Genomic DNA, 20,982 nt, shown 5'->3' on the forward strand with positions numbered 1-20,982 from the left:
TAGTAAACAAAATAGTTTAAACATACAATTATAAAAACTGAATAATAATGTTATTTAAAAAGTAGTTCACAGGATACCAAAACAACATGATACATAATCAAATGCAGTTGAGTTCGTTCCTCTAGTCGCTGCCTTAACTTAGATTTGGGGGGTAATGTTATTCTGGCAACACTGTAATTTCTATGGATGGCAACACTGAAAATTCTTCAGGTTCAGTTTTTCTGTTGTAGAATAACATTTTCTATGATTGTGAATGTTGCATTTCATTATCTCCTTTCATTTATGAAAAATAATCAAAAGAAAAATAGTAAATTTTATATCATTTTTAGTGTCAAGCTTTAAAGAATTAAATATTCAATTTAATTTTTTTACTAATAATCCGGTACAGCAAATGTGTGCTTCAAGTACAATTTCGTTCTTCTAAAAGCAAATTCTAATGAAGTTAAAAGTGTCAGAAGATATAAAAGAATAATAATACACGGTAATCAATTACATTGTTACTTAAGAAAAATAATTTAAAATTATTGTACCTGAAGAAGATGTAAATCCTTTTACTGGTTTCGGCGTAGCATGATTAGTAGTTTTTGATTTAGATGTTGTTGAAGAGACCGAAGTTGATGGCTGTGTTTTCGTACTAGCGGTGTGTTCAGAATGTGGCGGAGTACTTCCTTTATGAGGATGAATCTCTTCACTTGAAGCTGTGGTTTTTGATGAATGCGGTAACGATGAAACATCGAGTGATTGTGGAGTATTTTGATCTTCTTGTTTCTGTGTAGTAGCACTTGGAAGTTGCGTAGAACTTGATAGTGATGATGATGTGTAGCTTTCTGACGCGTGTGTCAATGTAGTACTTGATTGTTGCGACTGTACAGTATTCACGATAGGCGATGTTTGAATTTCTTGTGGTAATGTATTACCTGTAAGTGCTGATGGAACACTGTGCGGTTGCTGAGCAAGCGAAACTTCTCCTGGTTGTTGCGGTGTCATAACATTTTGGTTGTTATCTTGTAAACTTGTTTCCGGTAACTGAGTTGGTGCAGTAACTTGTTGTTGCGAAGGAGCAACTCCTTGCTGCTGCGAAGAAGCAACTTCTTGCTGTTGCATAGCAGGCACAAAACCTTGCTCTTGTTGAGGTAGGTAACCAGATTGTTGCTGTTGAATGGGTAAGTTGCCTAATTGTTGTTCTTGTGATGGAGCAACACTTTGCGATTGTTGAGGTAAGTAGCCAGATTGTTGCTGTTGAATGGGTAAGTTACCAAATTGCTGTTCTTGTGATGGAGCAACACTTTGCGATTGTTGAGGTAAGTAACCAGATTGTTGCTGCTGAATGGGTAAGTTACCAAATTGTTGTTCTTGTGATAGGGCAACACTTTGCTTTTGTTGAGGAAGTGAGATACCCTGAGACTGTCCTGATTCTACTGCACCTTGTGGCTTCTGAGTTGATAACTGAGGTTTTCTATTTAACAAAACTGCTTTAGATACTTGCGGAGCTTGAACACTTTGAGGCATTACGCTTTGTAGTTGTTGTTCAGGCATAATACCCTGTTGTTGCACTGGTATTGAACTTTGAGGTTCTTGAAGTGGCGTAACACCGACTGGTTGTTGGAGAGTCGTTACAACATGTAATTGCTCTGGTAATATTTCACCTGCTTGTACTGGCTTTGTAGTTTGTGGTTGTTGATCTGACGTAAATTTTTCGGGCTGTTGTGCTGCAATTGTAGTTAGTGATTGTTGAGCTGGCCCCACACTTAATTGTTGCAGAGGTATTGCAGTTTGTGATTGCTGAATGGTGGTAGCAGTTTCAATTGGTTCGGATGATATAATATCTTCACTTTCTTTAATTGGAGCAAGAGTTTGCGGCTGTTGGGCACCTCCAAGATATGACAAGAAACCGTGCTGTAAGCTTATATTTATTGGTTGTATAATTTCGTCCAATGAAATATCTAAAGAAGGACCTGCTATTGCCTGTATGCTTTGTATACTAGGTAAAAGAATCGAACTTGGTCCTAAATCATTGGAAATTGATGGAAGTGGACGAGCTTGTTCCATTGTATCTTTGTCTTGTGTATTTTTAGCAGGTGCTGTCGTTCCTTCTTCTGGTTTATTTTCTGAAGGCTGTGAAATTTGATTGGAAGGTGTCACAGGTTGTTTCATAACTTGCACTGGAGAAATAGTAGCTGGTTTAACTGCTTCGTTTTCTGAAATTGGAAATGGTCTTGTCTTAGGAACAATTCCAACAGCATTCTCAAAGCCAATTGGTTGCTCTGCAGATTGATTGGTTCCCGCTGAAAAATAAACAGACACATTACATTTGAGTGATATACGCTAATTTAAAATTCCATTCTGATAATTTTAACGAAGGTATATAGTGTGACAAATCAAATCAGAATTTAAACTGTATTAGCTTTTTTTTTTTTTTTTTTTTTTAGCGAAATTCAAAAGAAAACTATATTTGGTTGACTTTTATTAGCAAATAATTCCAAAATTTTCCTGATGACCTTTTCTAAAAATGAAAAATGCAAATATGAACAGAAATAAAATAAAATAAAATAAACAAAGCCAGAAATTTTCTTATAGTAAATTCAATAATGCTAAAATGTTGGATGTTTGAAAATAGAATGGACAGAACGTAATTTTCAGATTATATTTTCTCTATGTTAAGGAGCATAAAACTAACAAGGATGAAGTGACCATCAAATACCAAGCGTTTAGTTGCAGCAAATACTTTCTCTCGTACTCTCCTCACCCTCTGTATGAGCAATAGTCAATTCATCCAATGAGTGACAGAAACAAAAAACGCTTACATTCCAAATTTGTAGAATTAAATCCGCTAGTTTGAAAGAAACTTGTGATAACGTAAAAACGGTACATCTCGCACTGCTTTACTAAGCAAATATTAAAAATGTTAAAATAAAAACTGTTGTCTATCACCATGGATAAATGAGTCACAATCGGTATAATACAGTAAAACCTGTCTTTAGCGGACTCGAACCGGATTCGCTAGAAGTTCCGTTGAAGATAGGTTTCCGGTTAATAAACCTATATATAAAAAATGTATGCGTAGAATGGACATACTGAGATAAAGTAAGATACTATACGTACCTTAGTCAATTTACAGTATTTGTTTCTGTTACGAAGTATTACATGTAAAACTTATAATAAACAGAAAAAATATTGTACACATGTTAACTTAATTTTTTCAATAATCAAGGAGGGTTTCCTGTACAAATCTCTGCTTGTCTGCTCAACTTTACACAAAGACTTTAGCCTGAGAAACCACACTAAGCATATCAGTGTAATTTCAAAGTAAGGTAAATATTGGAGTTCCTTTAAACGTTTGACAGAATTTTGATAAATCTTTAGCCCACACTCTTCTTCCAACTCAATGACATATTTCTTTTCTTCCTTCATTTCCTCTTCTCCTTTCAGACTTTCCATTAATTCTCAATTAAACTATATATATCCGTCGTGTCTGCTTCGGTTTGCATATCACTGTCTGCTTCGCTAAAAATATATCTAACTTCCCATAGGATGACTAAAACCTCTCTAAATCCTGCAATCCGAAACTTGGAATTTTCCGTTAAGAAGCTTATTTTGATTTTCCTTGTTCGCGTAACACAGTGTCCGTTTAATGAAAGAAATTTAACACGATTTTCGACAGCAAATTGAGGAGATCGTAAAATATTTCCGTTTAATACAAGTTTTCGTTTAATAAAAGGTCCATTGAAGACAGGTTTTACTGTAGTTTTAGTGTGATGCTACGTAAAACAACAGCCTGAAACTAGAGAAACAGATTTTCTTCTTGTTTCACTTTAAGGTTTAAATTATCTTTAACGCACTTAGATGCTGTTACGCTAAAAGGTTCGTGCTTATGTTTGTCATTAATTTTTAGAGGATAATCAAGTCTAAAGTAAACCTTCTAACTAGTTCCCAAATACAAGAAACCTGTCTTGTAAACGTTTAACTGCTTCCAATTCTCCTAGATATTGGCACTCCTTCACAGTTCTTTCCTAGTGACTACTTCGGAACTAAAATTGACAATATTTCGAACTTAATTTCCTCTGGCCAAGGATTACTATCACAGGCAAGAATACACACAGACAGGCATTTTCCTATATACGCTGTTGAAATCCGTTTTGTTCATCTGCATGATGAGAGAATCAATTTGCATTAATTTCGTAGAAAGTACTTGAACATCAGTTTTTGCACGTGATGTCAGCTGTTTTTACACTAATCAGCATATTGTCATTTTTCTCGTTTCTCAGTGGTAGACTAAGTGTGGAAAGATCAGCTAGAAAATTAACCCAACTGCATATCTTTCTGCTACTAGTGATCTAAATAAAAGCTACCGTATTTTATTTCATTTCAAATTCTTGGACAACTCTACCTAGGTTTGGATGTTAATTTTCTTGCTTGTTTTGTTGTCTTTGGATACCACGAGTCCACGAATCCTTTACAGCATACTACTCAATGTTAAAATTCAGAATTTCCATTTAACTGACATCAAATCGAAAGGAGTTGGTTTCTTCGTTGAGAATATGAGCTACTACTGTGTATATTGGTCACATGATATAAGTTTTTCCCAGAGTTTACTGTATGTATGTATTCTTTGTCTGCAATTACTATATTTCCCTTTTACAAATTTGTAAAATTTCAATACTTTTACTCTTAAATTATACAATAGTTGAATTCTTGGTTATGAGTAACTACATAGCAAGTTTCTACGCTATTAGCATATCAAAAATCTAGTTGAATTCTTGGTCATGAGTAATTATATAACAAGTTTCTACGCTCTTAGCATACCGTTAATCTAGTTGAATATTTGGTCATGAGGAATTATATAGCAAGTTTCTACGCTCTTAACATATCGAAAATCTAGTTGAAATCTTGGTCATGAGGAATCATATAACAAGTTTCTACGCTCTTAGCATATCGTAAATCTAGTTGAATCCTTGGTCATGAGTAATTATATGGCAAGTTTCTACGCTCTTAGCATATGGTAAATCTAGTTGAATTCATGGTCATGAGTAATTATATAGCAAGTTTCTACGCTCTTAGCATATCTAAAATCTAGTTGAATTCTTGGTTATAGCAAGTTTTTACGATCTTACAAGGGACATCACCCAATTGTCCGGCTCCGTCTTCAATGAAACTTTTCTTGCTAATAGAGGACATGTATTCATTATTTGTAATGGCAGAAATTTTTGCCATGGTACAAGTTTTTTTTTTTTTTTTTTTTTTTTTAATAATTGTTAAGAGTTGCGATGTGGCTATTAGAGATTACTTCAGAAGTCCCTTACTTCCCTTTAAACGGAGCGTTAATGAAAGAACAACCATGTAGATACATATAAGGCCTGGGGGGAAGTCGTATGGTAGGTGTGAAGTTGACGGCAACCATCTTGAAATCTGCAATTTTGAATTAAGGTCAAGTTTTTTAAATGGGAATAGAGTAATGCGATACATGATTTCGGGTTAGAATTTAATCAGAAAGACAATGATGAAGTTAGTTTTAAAATACGCCTATTTGGGGAAAAGTTACAGGCATATTAATTGTTTACTTACTATCTGCCTAAGTCCCTTACCTCCGCTTCTAATCTGGGTATTAATGATAATAAGTGGATAAAAGCTTCGGTAATATATATTATGCCTAGAGGGAAGTGATACAGTAAGGGTATCCTTGATGGCAGCCATTTTGAAAGCCGCCATTTTGAATTAAAGTAAAGTTTTGAAAAATGAAAACCATAGCATGTAACACCTCATTTTAATAGCAAATTTTCCCAAAAATCCAATGGTATGCTTACTTTTGTTTTACAGTTAACCAGTATGAATTTACTACTGCTTCTAATGTGCACCAAACGCCCATTATTTGATCTTTCAAATGGGCAATACTCCTAATTTTCATCGCATGTTTTAGGATTCCAGCTGGCACTTTGCAATTGTTGCCATGGCTCATGTTTCCTAAATTTATTACATGTTTTTAAGAGTTGCGATTTGTCAGTTCATGAATAGTGTTGGGATAGGCATCCAGCAATCTTTCTGAATTTTGAAGACTTGCCATGTAATTATTTATTTCCTATGCCATGTAATTATTTATATCCTATACCTGCCCTTCAAAAACTCGTTTACTGAATTGAATCATCGCACAACGAAACAATTCCCACTTTGCATTCAGGTAATACCGAAGACGTAGCTTGCAATGGATAGTAGATGAGACGAGAAATCAAATGAAAATTCACTTCAAAAAGGAAAATGAAATATGATTATTGTGTAAATCAATGGTCTTTTGTTTTGTTTTATATTTATTTTTTTACTGTATATTTATTTATTTTCTATGGAAATTTTTTAGCTAGTCAGACAAAAAAGTCATTCGTTTTCTAGCGATTGTTGTCGGTGGTTCATGTTTGAAAGATTTATAATCAGTATTGATTGGGAACTCGATTAAGTTACCCTCTTTATAAACAAGTTACCTTTTTTCATATTTTTCTCATGGTACAAACAGCGTGTTGGGAACAGTCATATTATGCCTCTTTGATATTTTCTATCATTGCTGCTGTTCCCTTAAAGTTGTTTTTATTAAAAACATTTTATTGTTTGTCGTTTGTGCAACATGTAGGCTACATTTCCTGATAATTGAGTGTTCGTATAACACCAATTTTTTATAATTTCATTTGTATTTCTTTACGTCACATAGGTCCATAGTTTCCTCATGTATTCTGGTTTAAAATAAATAATTATATTACAAGTCTTCAAAATTTAGAAAGATTGCTGGATGCTTATCCGAACACTATTAACGAACTAACAAATCGCAACTCTTGAAAAATGTAATAAATTTAGAAAACATGTGGCATGGCAACATTTGCAAAGTGCCAGTTGGAATCTTAAAATATGCGATGAAAATTAGAAGTGTTGCCATTTTGAAAGATCCAATAATGACGGATTTCAAGATGACTGCTGTCAAGGATACCCTTACTGTATCACTTCCCTCTAGGCCTAATATATATTACCGAAGCTTTTATCCACTTATTATCATTAATACGCGGGTTAGAAGCGGGGATAAGGGACTTAGGCACATAATAAGTATAAACAATTAATATGCCTATAACTTTTCAACAAATGGGTGTATCTTAAAACTAACTTCACCATTGTCTTTCTGATTAAATTCTAGCCCGAAATTATGTATCGCATTACTCTATTCCCATTTAAAAAACTTGACCTTAATTCAAAATGGCAAATTTCAAGATTTCTGTCGTCAAGGTCGTACCTACCATACGACTTCCCCCTAGGCCATACATTTATTTACATGGTTGTTCTTTCATTAACACTCCGTTTACAAAGGGAAGTAAGGGACTTCTGAAGTAATCTTTAATAACCACATCACAACTCTTAACAATTATAAAAAAATAGAAAACATGCACCATGGCAAAAATTTCTATCATCATAAGTAATGAATATATGTCCTCTATCAGCAAGAAAAATTTCACTGAAATCGGAGCCGGACAATTGGGTGATGTCCCTTGTTAGCATATCGCAAATGTAAATGGTGACATTTTTCGGACTCTGATCAAGTAAGTTTGCAGTGGACAACATAGTGTTGGTGGGTTTTCTCGTTTCCTCCCACAATCTCATTCCACTAATTCTTTCATCGTCATTCACTTGCCTTCATCATCCTTCTCCCTTAGCCTAACGAGCATAAATGTGGGACGTTAAACTTAAAGATAAGTGATGTCATCAAATAAAATGGTAGTCCATAATAACTGGAGGCAAAAAAAAAAAGTTATACCTTACCTTTAGTTTTTAAATGCTTTATGAATTCAGAATTTTCTAATCAAAATGTGGAAACTGTTATCACTAAGTGTTAATCTAGATTGTTTAGTATTCAAATTTCCTTAATATTTAGTAGGTATCATCTTATAACTAATGAATAAATTAATCTTAATATACAACAACATAAGATGGTGGAATTAAATGAAATATCATTTGACTTACCAGCTATAACCATATGAACTTCATTAAGAACATCTGTAATAATTTTATGAATATCTGATTCGTCTGAAAAGAAAATAATAATAAATAAATAAAGGTAACACGTAATATTTCGTAATCAAAACGAATGGAATTTACGCTACAATGCCATAAATTAAAGGAAAATTATGCAAAACCACGCTCAGGAATTCTAACTATCATTCTATTTACAGATTTCTATAATTCCTGAATTTCCTTTAAGCTTCCAAGCTTTCGACTCTCCCCTGGAGTCTTGGTCACGGAGGTTAAAAACAGGAAGAAAAAGAATAGAAACATCAAGGAATAAAACTGGAACGCACTTACCAAGGGAAGAACTGTGTTGTATGGAAACACGTTGTCATGTACGTCAGCGTTCAACAGATGAAAAGGATGAAAACTAAAATATAGTGGAGTCAATTTGTGCGCCTTTCTTGTTCCTTGTTGGAAGGTTGCTAATTCATGTCATTACTTTTATTGTGAGAAAAATAATATTGTGAATTGATGTTTCCAAGATTAAAAGTAATAACATAAGTTGGCAACTTTCCAACAAGGAACAAGAAAGGTGCCCAAATTGACTCCACCATATTTTAGTTTGCATCCTTTTCATCTGTTGAACGCTGACGTACATGACAATGTTTTTCCATACAAAACAGTTCTTTCCTTGGTAAGTCCGTTCCAGTTTTATTCCTTGATGTTTCTATTCTTTTTCTTCACGTTTTTAACCTCCGTGACCAAGACTCCAGGGGAGAGTCGAAAGTTTGGAAGTTGAAAGGAAATTTATGAACTACAGAAGTCTGTAAGTAGAATAAAGAGAAATAGTTTTTTGAACGATAAAATTTATATTAGATATGAATAAAGACACTTGTGGTACAACAGATCTTGAAATTAAATTTATTTTGTTTATTTTCTTCTTTTAATTCTATACTATTTATGAACTGTATCCTTTTTTCTTGTTCTGTGTTACTTAATACATAAAGAGATGACAATTAGAGATCGTACCAGAAAGAAAATGTTACTTATAAGTAATTGATTTTAAAAACATGAATAAAGATCTTTCGCTTAACATTTTCAATCCTACTGTAGTTCCGGAATAACAGGCTGTAAACTTACATTAAATCCGACTGTCGTTCCGGAACAACACGGCCATTTAAAATTTAAAATACCAACCAAAAATGAATTTGGGATGATCTTTTATTTGAGAAAGTGATTTTGAGTGCTTTCTGAATCATCTAGTGGTAAATCTGATCCAAGAATGCCTTTCAGTCGTTGTAGAAAGAGAATTAAAGAAGATGTATCATTATCATTTACAACACTCAAGGATTATTTCTTTGCAAGAAATAAAGTTAATGTTTGTAGTGATTATTCATATATGTCTTGTATGAAGTCCGGCATCTTCCAGTAGATTGGTACTTTTTCTTTCATTTCTGAAATTTTCAACCGTTTAGAGTATATACTTAGAAAGATATTTTTTTTAAAATAACCCTTATATTCTTCAGGACACAAGGCTGTGTCAATTTAAGTACCTCTAGGATCGAGAGTGTTAATAGTCACATTGTTCAGTGCAGATACTCATTTTAGATAATTTATTTCTATTCCAGAAGCATGTTACGAAATTTACAATTAAATACTTTCGACCATTTACTGTGTTTAAGAACAGTAGTTAGTTCATAAAAAATAAAATAATCAAAAATATATTCCAGAAAAGATACTTCTTTAAGAGAGAAAACTAGATAGAACGGGTTTTTAAAACATCTTGAAAGGTCTGCTTTATATTATTCTGTAAGTACTTACTTTGTACGATATTACTTAACCATGCCTGCATCATTTTCGTCAGGAAGATATTCTTCGCAGTTTCATTGCCTGAAAGGTAAACGTATAATTATTGTTACTATTATTATTATTATTATTAATATTATTATTAATAATAATAATAACAATAATATTTGCAAATATAAGTAATCAATCATATATAACAGAGGACTTTTTTAGAAATAAATAAATCAGCGTTTCCCAACCGGTGTGCCGCGAGGAAATTGGAACAAAATTATTAATTCTATTGCAATCAAATTGCAAGATATTGTATCTCACATTATACTTCTGAGGAAAAATATATATTTGTGTTTCACATTACTATGAGCGTCTACTATGAAGCTACCATTTTAAGTTTCATACTATGTTACTATTCTGCAAATTTTTATGTTAAAAAAGTATTTGTTACATTGTTATCGCCATTATTGCTTGAAATTTTAAAATATTATTCAATCATTTCGAGAATCAAACCTGCATACAAATTACCTACATTTGTGTTTTAAAAGTACAAGAGATTTGTTTGTTCGTTCGTTATTTAGTGATCTTCCTTCTTAGTGAAAGGTTGGATACAATTTTAGAAAAAAGTATATTTTTAAAAATCTGAGTCCTATATTTCATTGTAATTGTTTTCTATTTTTAAATTAGAATGAAAGATAAGCACAATGATTTACCACGGAGGAAAACCAGTGATCGAACTTTCTTGTCTGTGAAAAAGAAATCAGTAAGCGCAGAAAAAAATATCGAGGTATTTTATGTTTACAAATAATAATAATAATAATAATAATAATAATAATAATAATAATAATAATAATAATAATAATAATAATAATAATATCTATATGAGTGTGCCACGAGAATTCAAGTTACATCTGTAGTGTGCCGCAAGTTGAAAAAGGTTGGGAAACGCTGGAATAAATTCTGTACAGTTTATTGCTGCAATCTATTTACTATTATCTCATTATGTTTAAATTATACAGGGTGTTTTAAAACAACACCGACAACGTATGTAAGATGATGCCTGACACCAAGATAAAACAAAAGATATGGGCCAACCTGGAAGCACAAATACTTCTTTTCGTGGTTATAGGCTGCGGAAAATATAAAAAAAATGTACTTTAAAGGTCCATAGCTCCAAAACTATGGAACTTACCATAGTCGAGTCAAGACTTCATTTAGAAACTACTCTGTACCCTATCCAAATATCCATGTTTCACAATCTTGCAGTACTTCCGCAACAATTTTATAGTGGTAGTAAGTGACTACTTCAAATTGTAAGCCTATAGCCAAACTCCCTTTATAAAAGTTGTTGTGTGAGTATCTTAGAATTCTGAAACTTGGATATTTGGATAGTGCATACATTAGTTCGTAAATGAAGTCTTGACCCGACTGCGGTAGGTCCCATAGTTTTGAAGTTATGGACCTTTAAACTTTATTTTTTCATGTTTTCGGTAGCCTACAACTCCTAAAGGAAGCATTTGAGCACCCAGGTTGGTCTATATTTCTTGTCTTATCTTGGTGTCAGGAATCAAATCCCAAACGTTGTTGGTGTTCTTTTGAAACACCTTGCATATTATCTCTACGATGTAAAAGAAAAATAAAAATTTAGTGAATGTGAGAAAAATATTTGGTTAATCAAGATACCTGCTTGAGGTGAATACGAGTTCCAAATAAGTGTAAGCTCTTTATTGAAAAGGTCCTTTGCCTCGTCAAGATCTGAAAAGAAAAATTGCAATCACATGATGTAGTATGGAAGGGAAATTTGGTAGTAACATAAATTTTACACTAAAATAACGTAAAATGTTAAATGAATTTTGCTGTTTTTTTAAAAATTATTATCCGTGCCAAAATCTGAAAAAAAAGCACAATCACACTAATTTTTTTGTTTTTTCTAATTTGGATATAAAAATTGTATAATGGTCTGGGATTACAATTAAAAGTGTAGTGGTTTTGGATTGTTTCCTTATGACATATTTTTCTCTACATGTAATTACTCTAATAAGTATTAATGTGGTAGACCTCTTACGGGTAGTGTAATAAATGTTAATGTAATTGATTTCTTACAAGCAGTGTAGGTTAGGTTAGGTTAAGTTTGACATTATTCATATAAGTTTGAGTTTGAGTTTCGTTTCAGTATGTGTAACTACGATAAAGGGCCTAACCTGTTTCCATAAGGACCAGACTGTGTCACGCGCTCAGGTCAAAAGTCACGTTGCGTGCTAAATCGAGTCTGGAGATTCCAAATTCAAATGTGAGATATTTCAAATACGTTACATCCGCATGGGTCGCCCTGGGTAATTCGAAGAAGATGCATATGCATTATCATTATTATTGATTTTACTCAAACAACTTGACTTTGGACAATGTTCCATCCATATTTACCTTACGTGCTATACATAGTTTTTAAGCTCTTCATTATGTCTTTCCAATAAGCTTTTAATTAGCCAGCTTCTTATTATAGTTCTTATGGTTATATATTATAGTTATAGTCCTATAGTAGACGATTTCATTTTTTTCATTACTTTTCCGTTGACTTCAATGTTCATATTTTTCATATTTCGTGATTTATTTTACTATGTTCAATCAATTTTAGGACAATTTCTCTTTGAATGTAGAATCTACATAGTCTGTTCTATATTTAAGCTGAATTTCAGCTATTTAATTCTTTTGTTTTTTTGAAAAAAATGGAGGAATTACTTTTTTCATTGGTTTTATCTTGACATTCTAGGAGGCTTAGATGGGCAGGTCATGTAGCTAAAATGAAAGTAGAAACGCTTTCAAAGTCTTGACTGGAAGACCAATCGGAAAACGACCATTAGGAAGACCTAGGCGCGGATGGGACGACAATATTAAGATGGATCTCGCAGAGATTGGAATACAAAGTAGAAACTGGATGCAGTTAGCTAAGGATAGAAGTCAGTGGAGAGCTTTTGTGAACGCGGCATTGAACCTCCGGGTTCTATAGGCCATAGAGTTAGTTAGTTTATCTTGACATTAATGTTAATGTTTCGTGATTTTTTCCTACGTTCCATTCATTTTAGAAGAATTTGCTTTTGAAATATAGAATTTGCATAGTCTCTTCTACATTTGAGCTAAATTTCAGCCATTTCTTCCAAAGTCTGTTCACATCATTGCAACCGGATAGTACTTTCTCAATTATGGAAATTCAAAAATGTTAAGGGAATAAGAGCGTGACGGAATCTACTTCTGAGAAGCTGAAAACATATCAAAGGTTAATTTCTGGCTCCTTCGTACCATTTTCTATCTAATCACCTTGATAGACATACGGAAGAACAGATACGTTCTATAAAATTTCCCATACTTATGCACAGCTTAGTTTTCAGTTCTAAAGCTACTGGCTTGTTTTCAATGAAATCAATGATGTTACTGACGTTTTTCTTGGAATATCGTAACTACACGAGGGCTGTTCAGATAGTCCCAGACGTTTCGAAAAAAAAAAGTAACAGAATAAACAAACCAAACTACATTATACACATTTGAAAGGTACACTCTTAAGCTATTTTTCCACATAATCGCCATGCAAATTAAGGCACTTATCACACCGTGGAACAAAGTTTTTCAATACCGTCGTGGATAGAAATCTGCCACCTGTGATTTCAACCACTGACTTACACCGGAATACAGTTCAGCATCAGTATCAAAGCGTTGTGTAGCGAGCCATGTCTTCATCGTTCGGAAGAGGTGGTAGTCGTTCGGCGCCATATCTAGGCTGTGTGATGGGTGATCGTGCACCTCCCATCCAAATCCATCGAAGATCTCTCAGATACACTTGGCCGTATACGGACGTGCGTTGTCATCTTTCACTCATCATTCCATGTCCGTACACTTTACACAATTGGCGATGGATTTAAATTAGCTTTTTTTTTTTTTTTTTTTTTTTTGCCATCAAAAAACTAATCATAGAACGCACCTTACAAGAGGCGGGATTTTCTATTGCAGCGCAAATTGTACCACGTCACAGAAAGTAGAGTAAGAGCTTCAGAGTCCTCATGCTGCCACAGCTGTATGCGTACTGAGTGTGGAAACGTTCAGACACCAAGATGTAGACTCAAGCTCCGCCCACTGCCACGATAGGCCAAAACGTTTGGGACTGTCATGATAGCTCTCGTATAATAAATTAACCTTAAACTCTACTATCATTACGTTCAGATTTCATGGGTCTGGCAAGTAACATAAATTGAGGAACAATGTTATAAAGTGTTGAGTTAAAGTTTGTTCTTTTGATTATCAAATCTTTCTATAAAATGAACTGAGTATGCTTCTGGGATACTAGAAATTAATTTAGCTATACCTCGAATCAACCAAAATTAATTTCTATGTGACTTAAGAAACATTCAGAATTCCAGCGAGTTCACAGTAACTCAATTTCATATCCTTTAAACATTTTCTATGATTTCACCTGGTACTAGTCATTTCAGCTCATTGGTTTTAACTAAAATATGAAGTGTCTATCATTGGCTTAAAATACAGTTAGATCATTGATTCAAAGCGTTTCCTTTAATACTAAACATTCACTAACTGATACCTGCAGAGATATGCAAATACCTTTTATTAAGTCTTTTTTTCAGAAGATGTATCGTTAAGAAAATTACATTGGTGAGAATTACACTTTATTGCTACAACTTAAAACAGAGAGGGGGGAAAACATGTTATAATTCCTGTCTTTCCGATACAATTCCCATCAAGAGCTGCTACTGCTCTATTTTTCCGGACTTTATATATCTCTATTGTCAATTTTTTTTATTAAAAAGAACAACAAAGTACAATTTTAGCCTATGTAAATATAAAGCTCAACGGAGCTGAAGGCCATATATCTATAGTTGGATGCAAAGTTTTTATGTATACTCATGTCCAAAGTTATTGTCGCATGTCTATAAATATGTTGTTTTAGGAATATAATTTAATAACGAATTCGCTCGGTATTTCTTATAATGTTATTATGTGTATAACTGGGAAAGAAATGTATGTGCAAAATTTCATGTCAAAACAGCAGTAAATAAGAACAATAAAACAAAAATAAAACTTTCTTGTCCATTTAGCAACATTTTGTTTTACTCATTCTAATTTTCGTGTTTATAATCCTTTTCCTATAAAATTTGTCACAAATATACATTTCTCGATTATACACATAGTATCAGTATTATAAGTACCCTGCAAAATCATTATCAAATTATATTCTTACAAGAAGACAGCTATAGATATGCGACAATAATTTTGGACATAAGTGTACAAAGAAGAAAACAAATAGCGGAAGTGAACACAGAAAACAATTTAAAACAATTTATTTATCAGAAATCGGATATAAACACTGTAACAGTGAGACATTTTGTAATAAACTATAAGCACTTTCCCTGATTCTTCATCAAACAAGAAGAACATGATAAGAAAGAAGATATTAAAAGAAAAGTGTCGACAACTTACAAGTCCCTTTACTTAGCTCCTCAGAAACTCTTATAAATGAAGTTTCATTTCCAGATTTTCAATTCACAGAATAATATTAGACTTTTTAACTCACCTTCCCTAAAGCAACGTTTCCAAACAATATTTTCAAGTCATTCAAATCATTCCAAATATATTCTACTACTTCATTTGTATGTATCAGGTAGGACCGTAATATAGACAAAATAAAAATATACTTTAGTTACTTTTGCTTCTACTCCGTCACACAGGCAAAGGAAACCAAAGAATAGAAAATATTGAACTAATATAACTTAAAATAATAAACAAAGGCAGTTAAGAAACATTAAATTAAACACCAAACTCAATTTTAGATATTTAATCCCTGAAAGTCAATATGGCGTCAGAGTTGAGATTTCTTCTCTGCCTCATTAAGTGCCTAAAGTATATCCTTATATCCATGTTGAGGCGTTTTTGTCTGATTCGTACAAATTATGTAACCGTGACTGTTTTGAGTGAGTTCAAATCTTGAAAATATTGATAGGATGATAGTTCTAAGGATAACTCAGCTAAAGAAATATGAATTTAATATTATAGTGTAAACTTAATATTCAGCAATGTAACGTCGTTTATAAGAGTTCCTAAGTAATTAAATAAAGTTACTTTTTTCGTTGTTGTTAACAAATTAATTTCGTAAGCTTGGGCCAATTTACTACAAGGGATATACAATGAACGCATAGAAATATAAAGAAAAACTAATTTCTAAATTTTGAAGAGGAGACTAAATGTGTAACAGTTTCGCCAACTAACTGAACATAATGGCTTCATCAGACACTGTCTCAGAACTCGCCAACTAACTGAACATAATGGCTTCATCAAACACTGTCTTAGAACTCGCCAACTAACTGAACATATTGGCTTCATCAGACACTGTCTCAGAGCTCGCCAACTAACTGAACATATTGGTTTCATCAGACACTGTCTTAGAACTCGCCAACTAACTGAACATATTGGCTTCATCAGACAGTGTCTCAGAACTCGCCAACTAACTGAACATATTGGCTTCATCAGACACTGTCTCAGAACTCGCCAACTAACTGAACATAATGGCTTCATCAAACACTCTCTTAGAACTCGCCACCTAACTGAACATATTGGCTTCATCAGACACTGTCTCAGAGCTCGCCAACTAACTGAACATATTGGCATCATCAGACACTGTCTCAGAGCTCGCCAACTAACTGAACATATTGGTTTCATCAGACATTGTCTCAGAACTCGCCAACTAACTGAACATATTGGCATCATCAGACAGATTGACAGTGTCTGATGAAGCCAATATATTCAGTTAGTTAGCGAAACTGTTACACATTTATTATTAAAAAAATAACTTTTTTTTTTGCTCAGTAATTTGTTTTTATATCAAGTTATTTAAGTGTCAAAGCTAGTATGAACCAGTTAGTTATGGAAGAGAAGGGTAATTAGTCATGTAAAACATTTCTGCATATGTACCTGGGTTATTCTTCTCTTTCATCCAAATCTCGAATAATTTTGTCTCAACTACTACGGATATATGCTGCTGCTCAATAACTAATAAACAAAGAAAGGAAATCTATTAATTTATCATATATTTATCAATCAAAAATATTGTTTTACCATTTACTATAGTCAGATATCTTTTGAATGTAATAAAATTATGTTTCAATACTATTTATTTAAAATAATGAATTTTCATTCCAAGAAGTTTATTTTTTTTTAAATAATATCATCCAACATAAAATTATCTAGTGGCTACATGGGCAAAATTATAAATATTGATACATTTCTTATTACGTTGATAAATACAGAAAGTGTTAAACATATTACTTTAATATTATAAACAGCACTATGCAAGAATAAGGATGCAACAAAATTGTTGCTAAGTATGCCTGAAAGTTACACTCTATACGTTATAACTTCGATTTTTTTTTTACCTACCTTTCTCAGACACTAAACCAGACGCCTCAATAATTTTTAAGAACTCAGCTTTCAACTCTTCATCTGTCAAAATAAATAAATAAATAAATAAATAAATAAATATGAATATGATGACACTTATATGTTTCAAACTAATGTCATGTAAATTTCGAAATCTGCGTAAGGTGTTTCTGTGAAATGACACTGTATGTGTTTTGTCGATACTTTAATTTCTATTTCTTAGCTTCCAGAATTGATAATTCTGTTTGTGCAATTCGTAACTTTATGTTTTATTGATTTAGTATGCATTAAAAGTAATATATAAAATATTTCCTTCATCTTATTTTAGGATTTCATGGATGGTTATTTTTAATACTTCTTTTTTTAAAGATTCTCATATATGATTGCCCTCGTAAAGAAATTTTAGGGAATTAATATGCTAAGTAGTAAAAAAAATAATCATAATCTTACTATATATCATTATGAATACTCAGTGGCGTATTTAGGATTTTGTTTCGGATGGAAAAAAAATGAAATGAAATCTTTAAGTTTTACGTCCCACGGTTATGCCGGTTAGGCTAAAGGAGACGGTGATAATGAGAGATGAGTGAAATGGTGGAATGAAGAAAGTGGGAGGAAACGGGAGAACCCCGAGAAAACCCACGAGCACGGTGTTTGTCCACCACAAAGTTCACTTGGCGGGGGCTGGGATCGAACCCGGGACCCCAAGCACCAGAGGTGAACGCTCTATTTGTTTCGGATGGGTATGCACAACACGGGTAACCAGGGGGGAGGGCAATAGCCTACCTGAGTTTGAAAATTAAATATATTTTAATCGATTGTCTACTAGTATACTAGGAAAAAACGTGAAACTCAAATGTTGGTGGAGGATCTTACCTCCCCAGGCAAATCTGAAATTATGCTCCGGCAAACAAAACGTTAAATATTTGTAATCTCGTTTCATTTAAATGATTTCATTTTTTTTAAATGGAAATATTCAGTTTTATCTGTGTAAGTTTTCACTTGAAAGAAAATGTTGAGACAAGTTGAATCTGAAATATATATATATTGATTGCAGTTTTAAAGGCAAGAATTGCAGACTGATGACTTTAATGTGATATGATACACACAAAAATTTAGCAGTGAATCTAACCTTTTATTCTAGGCTATTCATAGAAGAAAATGGCAGCCCCTTTTTAGCCTGACTAATCTCCTGGGCTACTTATTCCCCCCTCTTGATTTTCTTTAATTCAATCATTTACCTTTCTTTATGGCTAAACGATGTAAATATTCCTTTGCTATAATAACTAAAGTCCCTTTATGTTGATATCCGTGGAAGTTGGTGTGGATGGTCACAACTGGCAACGGTCGAAAGTATGATAGGAGAAACGAAAGAAAGTAACAACTAAGAGAAAGAAACAGAAAAGTAGAATAGATGAAAGAAAGAAAAACAACGCAGTTCATACATGGAATGAAATTTGACCAACACGGTATTATTTCTGAACAAAGAGCATAAGAAAATGGAAAGTCCATGAAATTCCTAGAAATGGTAAGAAGGATTATTGTTGTACGTGAAATTCGAAAAAACTAACAAATTTATTTCGAGGGGGAGATACTTGATCCCGATAGCTCCCTAAATAATCCACTATGAACACTGATATTTGAATGTAAAGACTAATAAATTGAGTTCTAAAGCTATAGAGTTAATTAGAATGAACGGTTTTAACAGATGTGAAAACTTTTGAATAAAAGTATCAATTGGCAAGATTTCTTTTGAAACTATGAGAACCATGGATTTTTAATTGGATTGTAAGCGATCGATTTTCAGAGTATACTTTCTTCATGAAAAGCCATGCTTCCAGCACCGATTGTGTTCTATCAGACCACCAACATTATAGAGTATCGCCCTACCTTACAATTTCCACTGCAAAGAACGATGTTGAAAGATAGGCATAGGATTCCTCTATGTAGTTCTGTATGGAACAGTGAGGGTAACACCGTATTTGTACGAATATAAGCCGAGTGCGAATATAGGCCGCAGCTAACTTTTGACGCTAGATTATAGAAAAAAGTAAATCTCGAATATAAGCCGCAGTACTAAAATTTACTTGAAAGTTCAATTAGAGAGTACTTTGAAATGAATCTCTCTAACTCTCGCATAACTAAGAGTGATTCATGAAGATGATCTTCTTTGTGATAGTGACTCTGAGTAGCATTCTGGATCGTCTAGCGCGAGTGAAGAATCAGACGCTGGTGATGCTGAGATAGTGGGAAATGATTGTGCTTGATTTGGGTGGATACAAACAAGCTGACACAGTGTTGCGAAACAAAGTTGCTTTTCTTTTTTCAAGAATAGTTACTGTATATAAATATTCTGTATATATTATATAACAAAGATACGTATTCCTGTTAATAAAAGTATTAAGTGTAAAAATGTTTTCTGTGCTAGTGTAAGGTGTTACCGGTACCCAATAAAGGTGGCAGTTTTTGCGAACCAGATTTGTTTCTCTGCTATTTTCTTCTTAACAATTATAAAAACACATGTTCATTATAACGTAAAGGCACACATGCGGCCATTTTGACCGTGTATGCATTTTTAATGTTTTTTAACCTATTTTATTATTTAAAAACATCGTAAAGCAATAAAAAGATTAAAGGACATTTAAATGAACAAACAAAAATTATTAGACATGATTGGTAATAAATGTATTAAAATTTTGAAACTTTTACAAATGCAGAAACTAGATGTTATTGAAAATTATCAAACACTGACATATTATATACTGGTGTAAGTTAAAATTCACAAACTCCCTCCGTTTCTTTGCTCACACTCACACACATTCTTTACCACATTCTGTACATACTCTTCTTTGACATTAAACACATATTGCGAGGTTGCACTTCGTGTATTTGTGCTACCTTGATGCATTTTCTATCAATTTCCTGTTGGGCACTTCTCACATGTTATCCTTTTCTGAAGTCGATCATCAGGTACGCATTCAACCTGACGAGCAGCAATGTGTTGCGATATTCTGCGTGGTGATAGAGGCGGGGGAGAGAGGAAGGTATTGTGAACGACGAGCGCCAAAATCAACCAGTGTTGCCAATATCAAAACGTAAAAATACCTATCGGTCAAATTGACCGATGTGTACTTATAGGTGTTAAGTCTTTGGTGCTTTACAATCGTATCTGTAGTAACTTGTAAAGCTATTCATTTCAACCCACATGTTACGTGTACATGTCATTTTGAAATTAACGATTTATGATCTGAGGGAGGAAATCTCTTATTATAGGCCACACCATGATTTTCCAAACCAAAATTTAGAAAAAAAGTGCGGCCTATATTTGCGCAAATACAGTCTTGTATGAGTCATTCAATTTTAATCTTATTTAAGTTATACTAGTTTCAAAGCTAGGAAAAAAAAAACAGCATTTAAGGAGTTTACCTTCATAGATTTTAGGTGACATCCACATCTCTTGCAGCAAATTGATATAATTTTGCCTCTCTTCGGTATCTTCTGCAATAAAAATTAATAAACAATAAGTTTAAAACTATAGGCAATATCTAAGTAAAAAGTAATTTATTCAAAGTTTTTTTTTTTTTGTGTGTGTGTGTGTGTGTAACTGTAACCGATTGGTTTCAAACAACAAATTAAATTTCTGTGTATATCTTTTCCAGAAAAGTTAAATAATCATTTAACGTAGCCATAAATGTAAATTATGTCACCATCATCATAGGTATTCTGCCATTACTGGCAGGTCACTTGCCGCAACTGAGAAACCTCCATACTCCACGGCCT

The 20,982-nt window shown here is 33.1% G+C and overlaps 1 protein-coding gene across 1 annotated transcript in view; it reads right to left on the minus strand.

Annotated features, from left to right (window-relative positions):
• The window catches only part of LOC145692677 (uncharacterized), a 1,521,027-nt gene that overhangs the window by 144,828 nt on the left and 1,355,217 nt on the right, over positions 1-20,982 (minus strand). The window contains exons 383-389 of the mRNA XM_081768059.1: positions 20,629-20,700; positions 17,203-17,265; positions 16,738-16,815; positions 11,452-11,523; positions 9,793-9,861; positions 7,987-8,049; positions 531-2,285 (exon numbers count right to left, since the gene is read on the minus strand). Of these exons, the coding sequence (XP_081624185.1) occupies positions 531-2,285; positions 7,987-8,049; positions 9,793-9,861; positions 11,452-11,523; positions 16,738-16,815; positions 17,203-17,265; positions 20,629-20,700 (2,172 nt within the window). The remainder of the gene's footprint in view (positions 1-530; positions 2,286-7,986; positions 8,050-9,792; positions 9,862-11,451; positions 11,524-16,737; positions 16,816-17,202; positions 17,266-20,628; positions 20,701-20,982) is intronic.

Source organism: Thermobia domestica, chromosome 8 (assembly GCF_964235325.1).
Source record: "Thermobia domestica chromosome 8, izTheDome1.hap1.1, whole genome shotgun sequence".
In the NCBI taxonomy this organism is placed as follows: Eukaryota; Metazoa; Arthropoda; class Insecta; order Zygentoma; family Lepismatidae; genus Thermobia; species Thermobia domestica.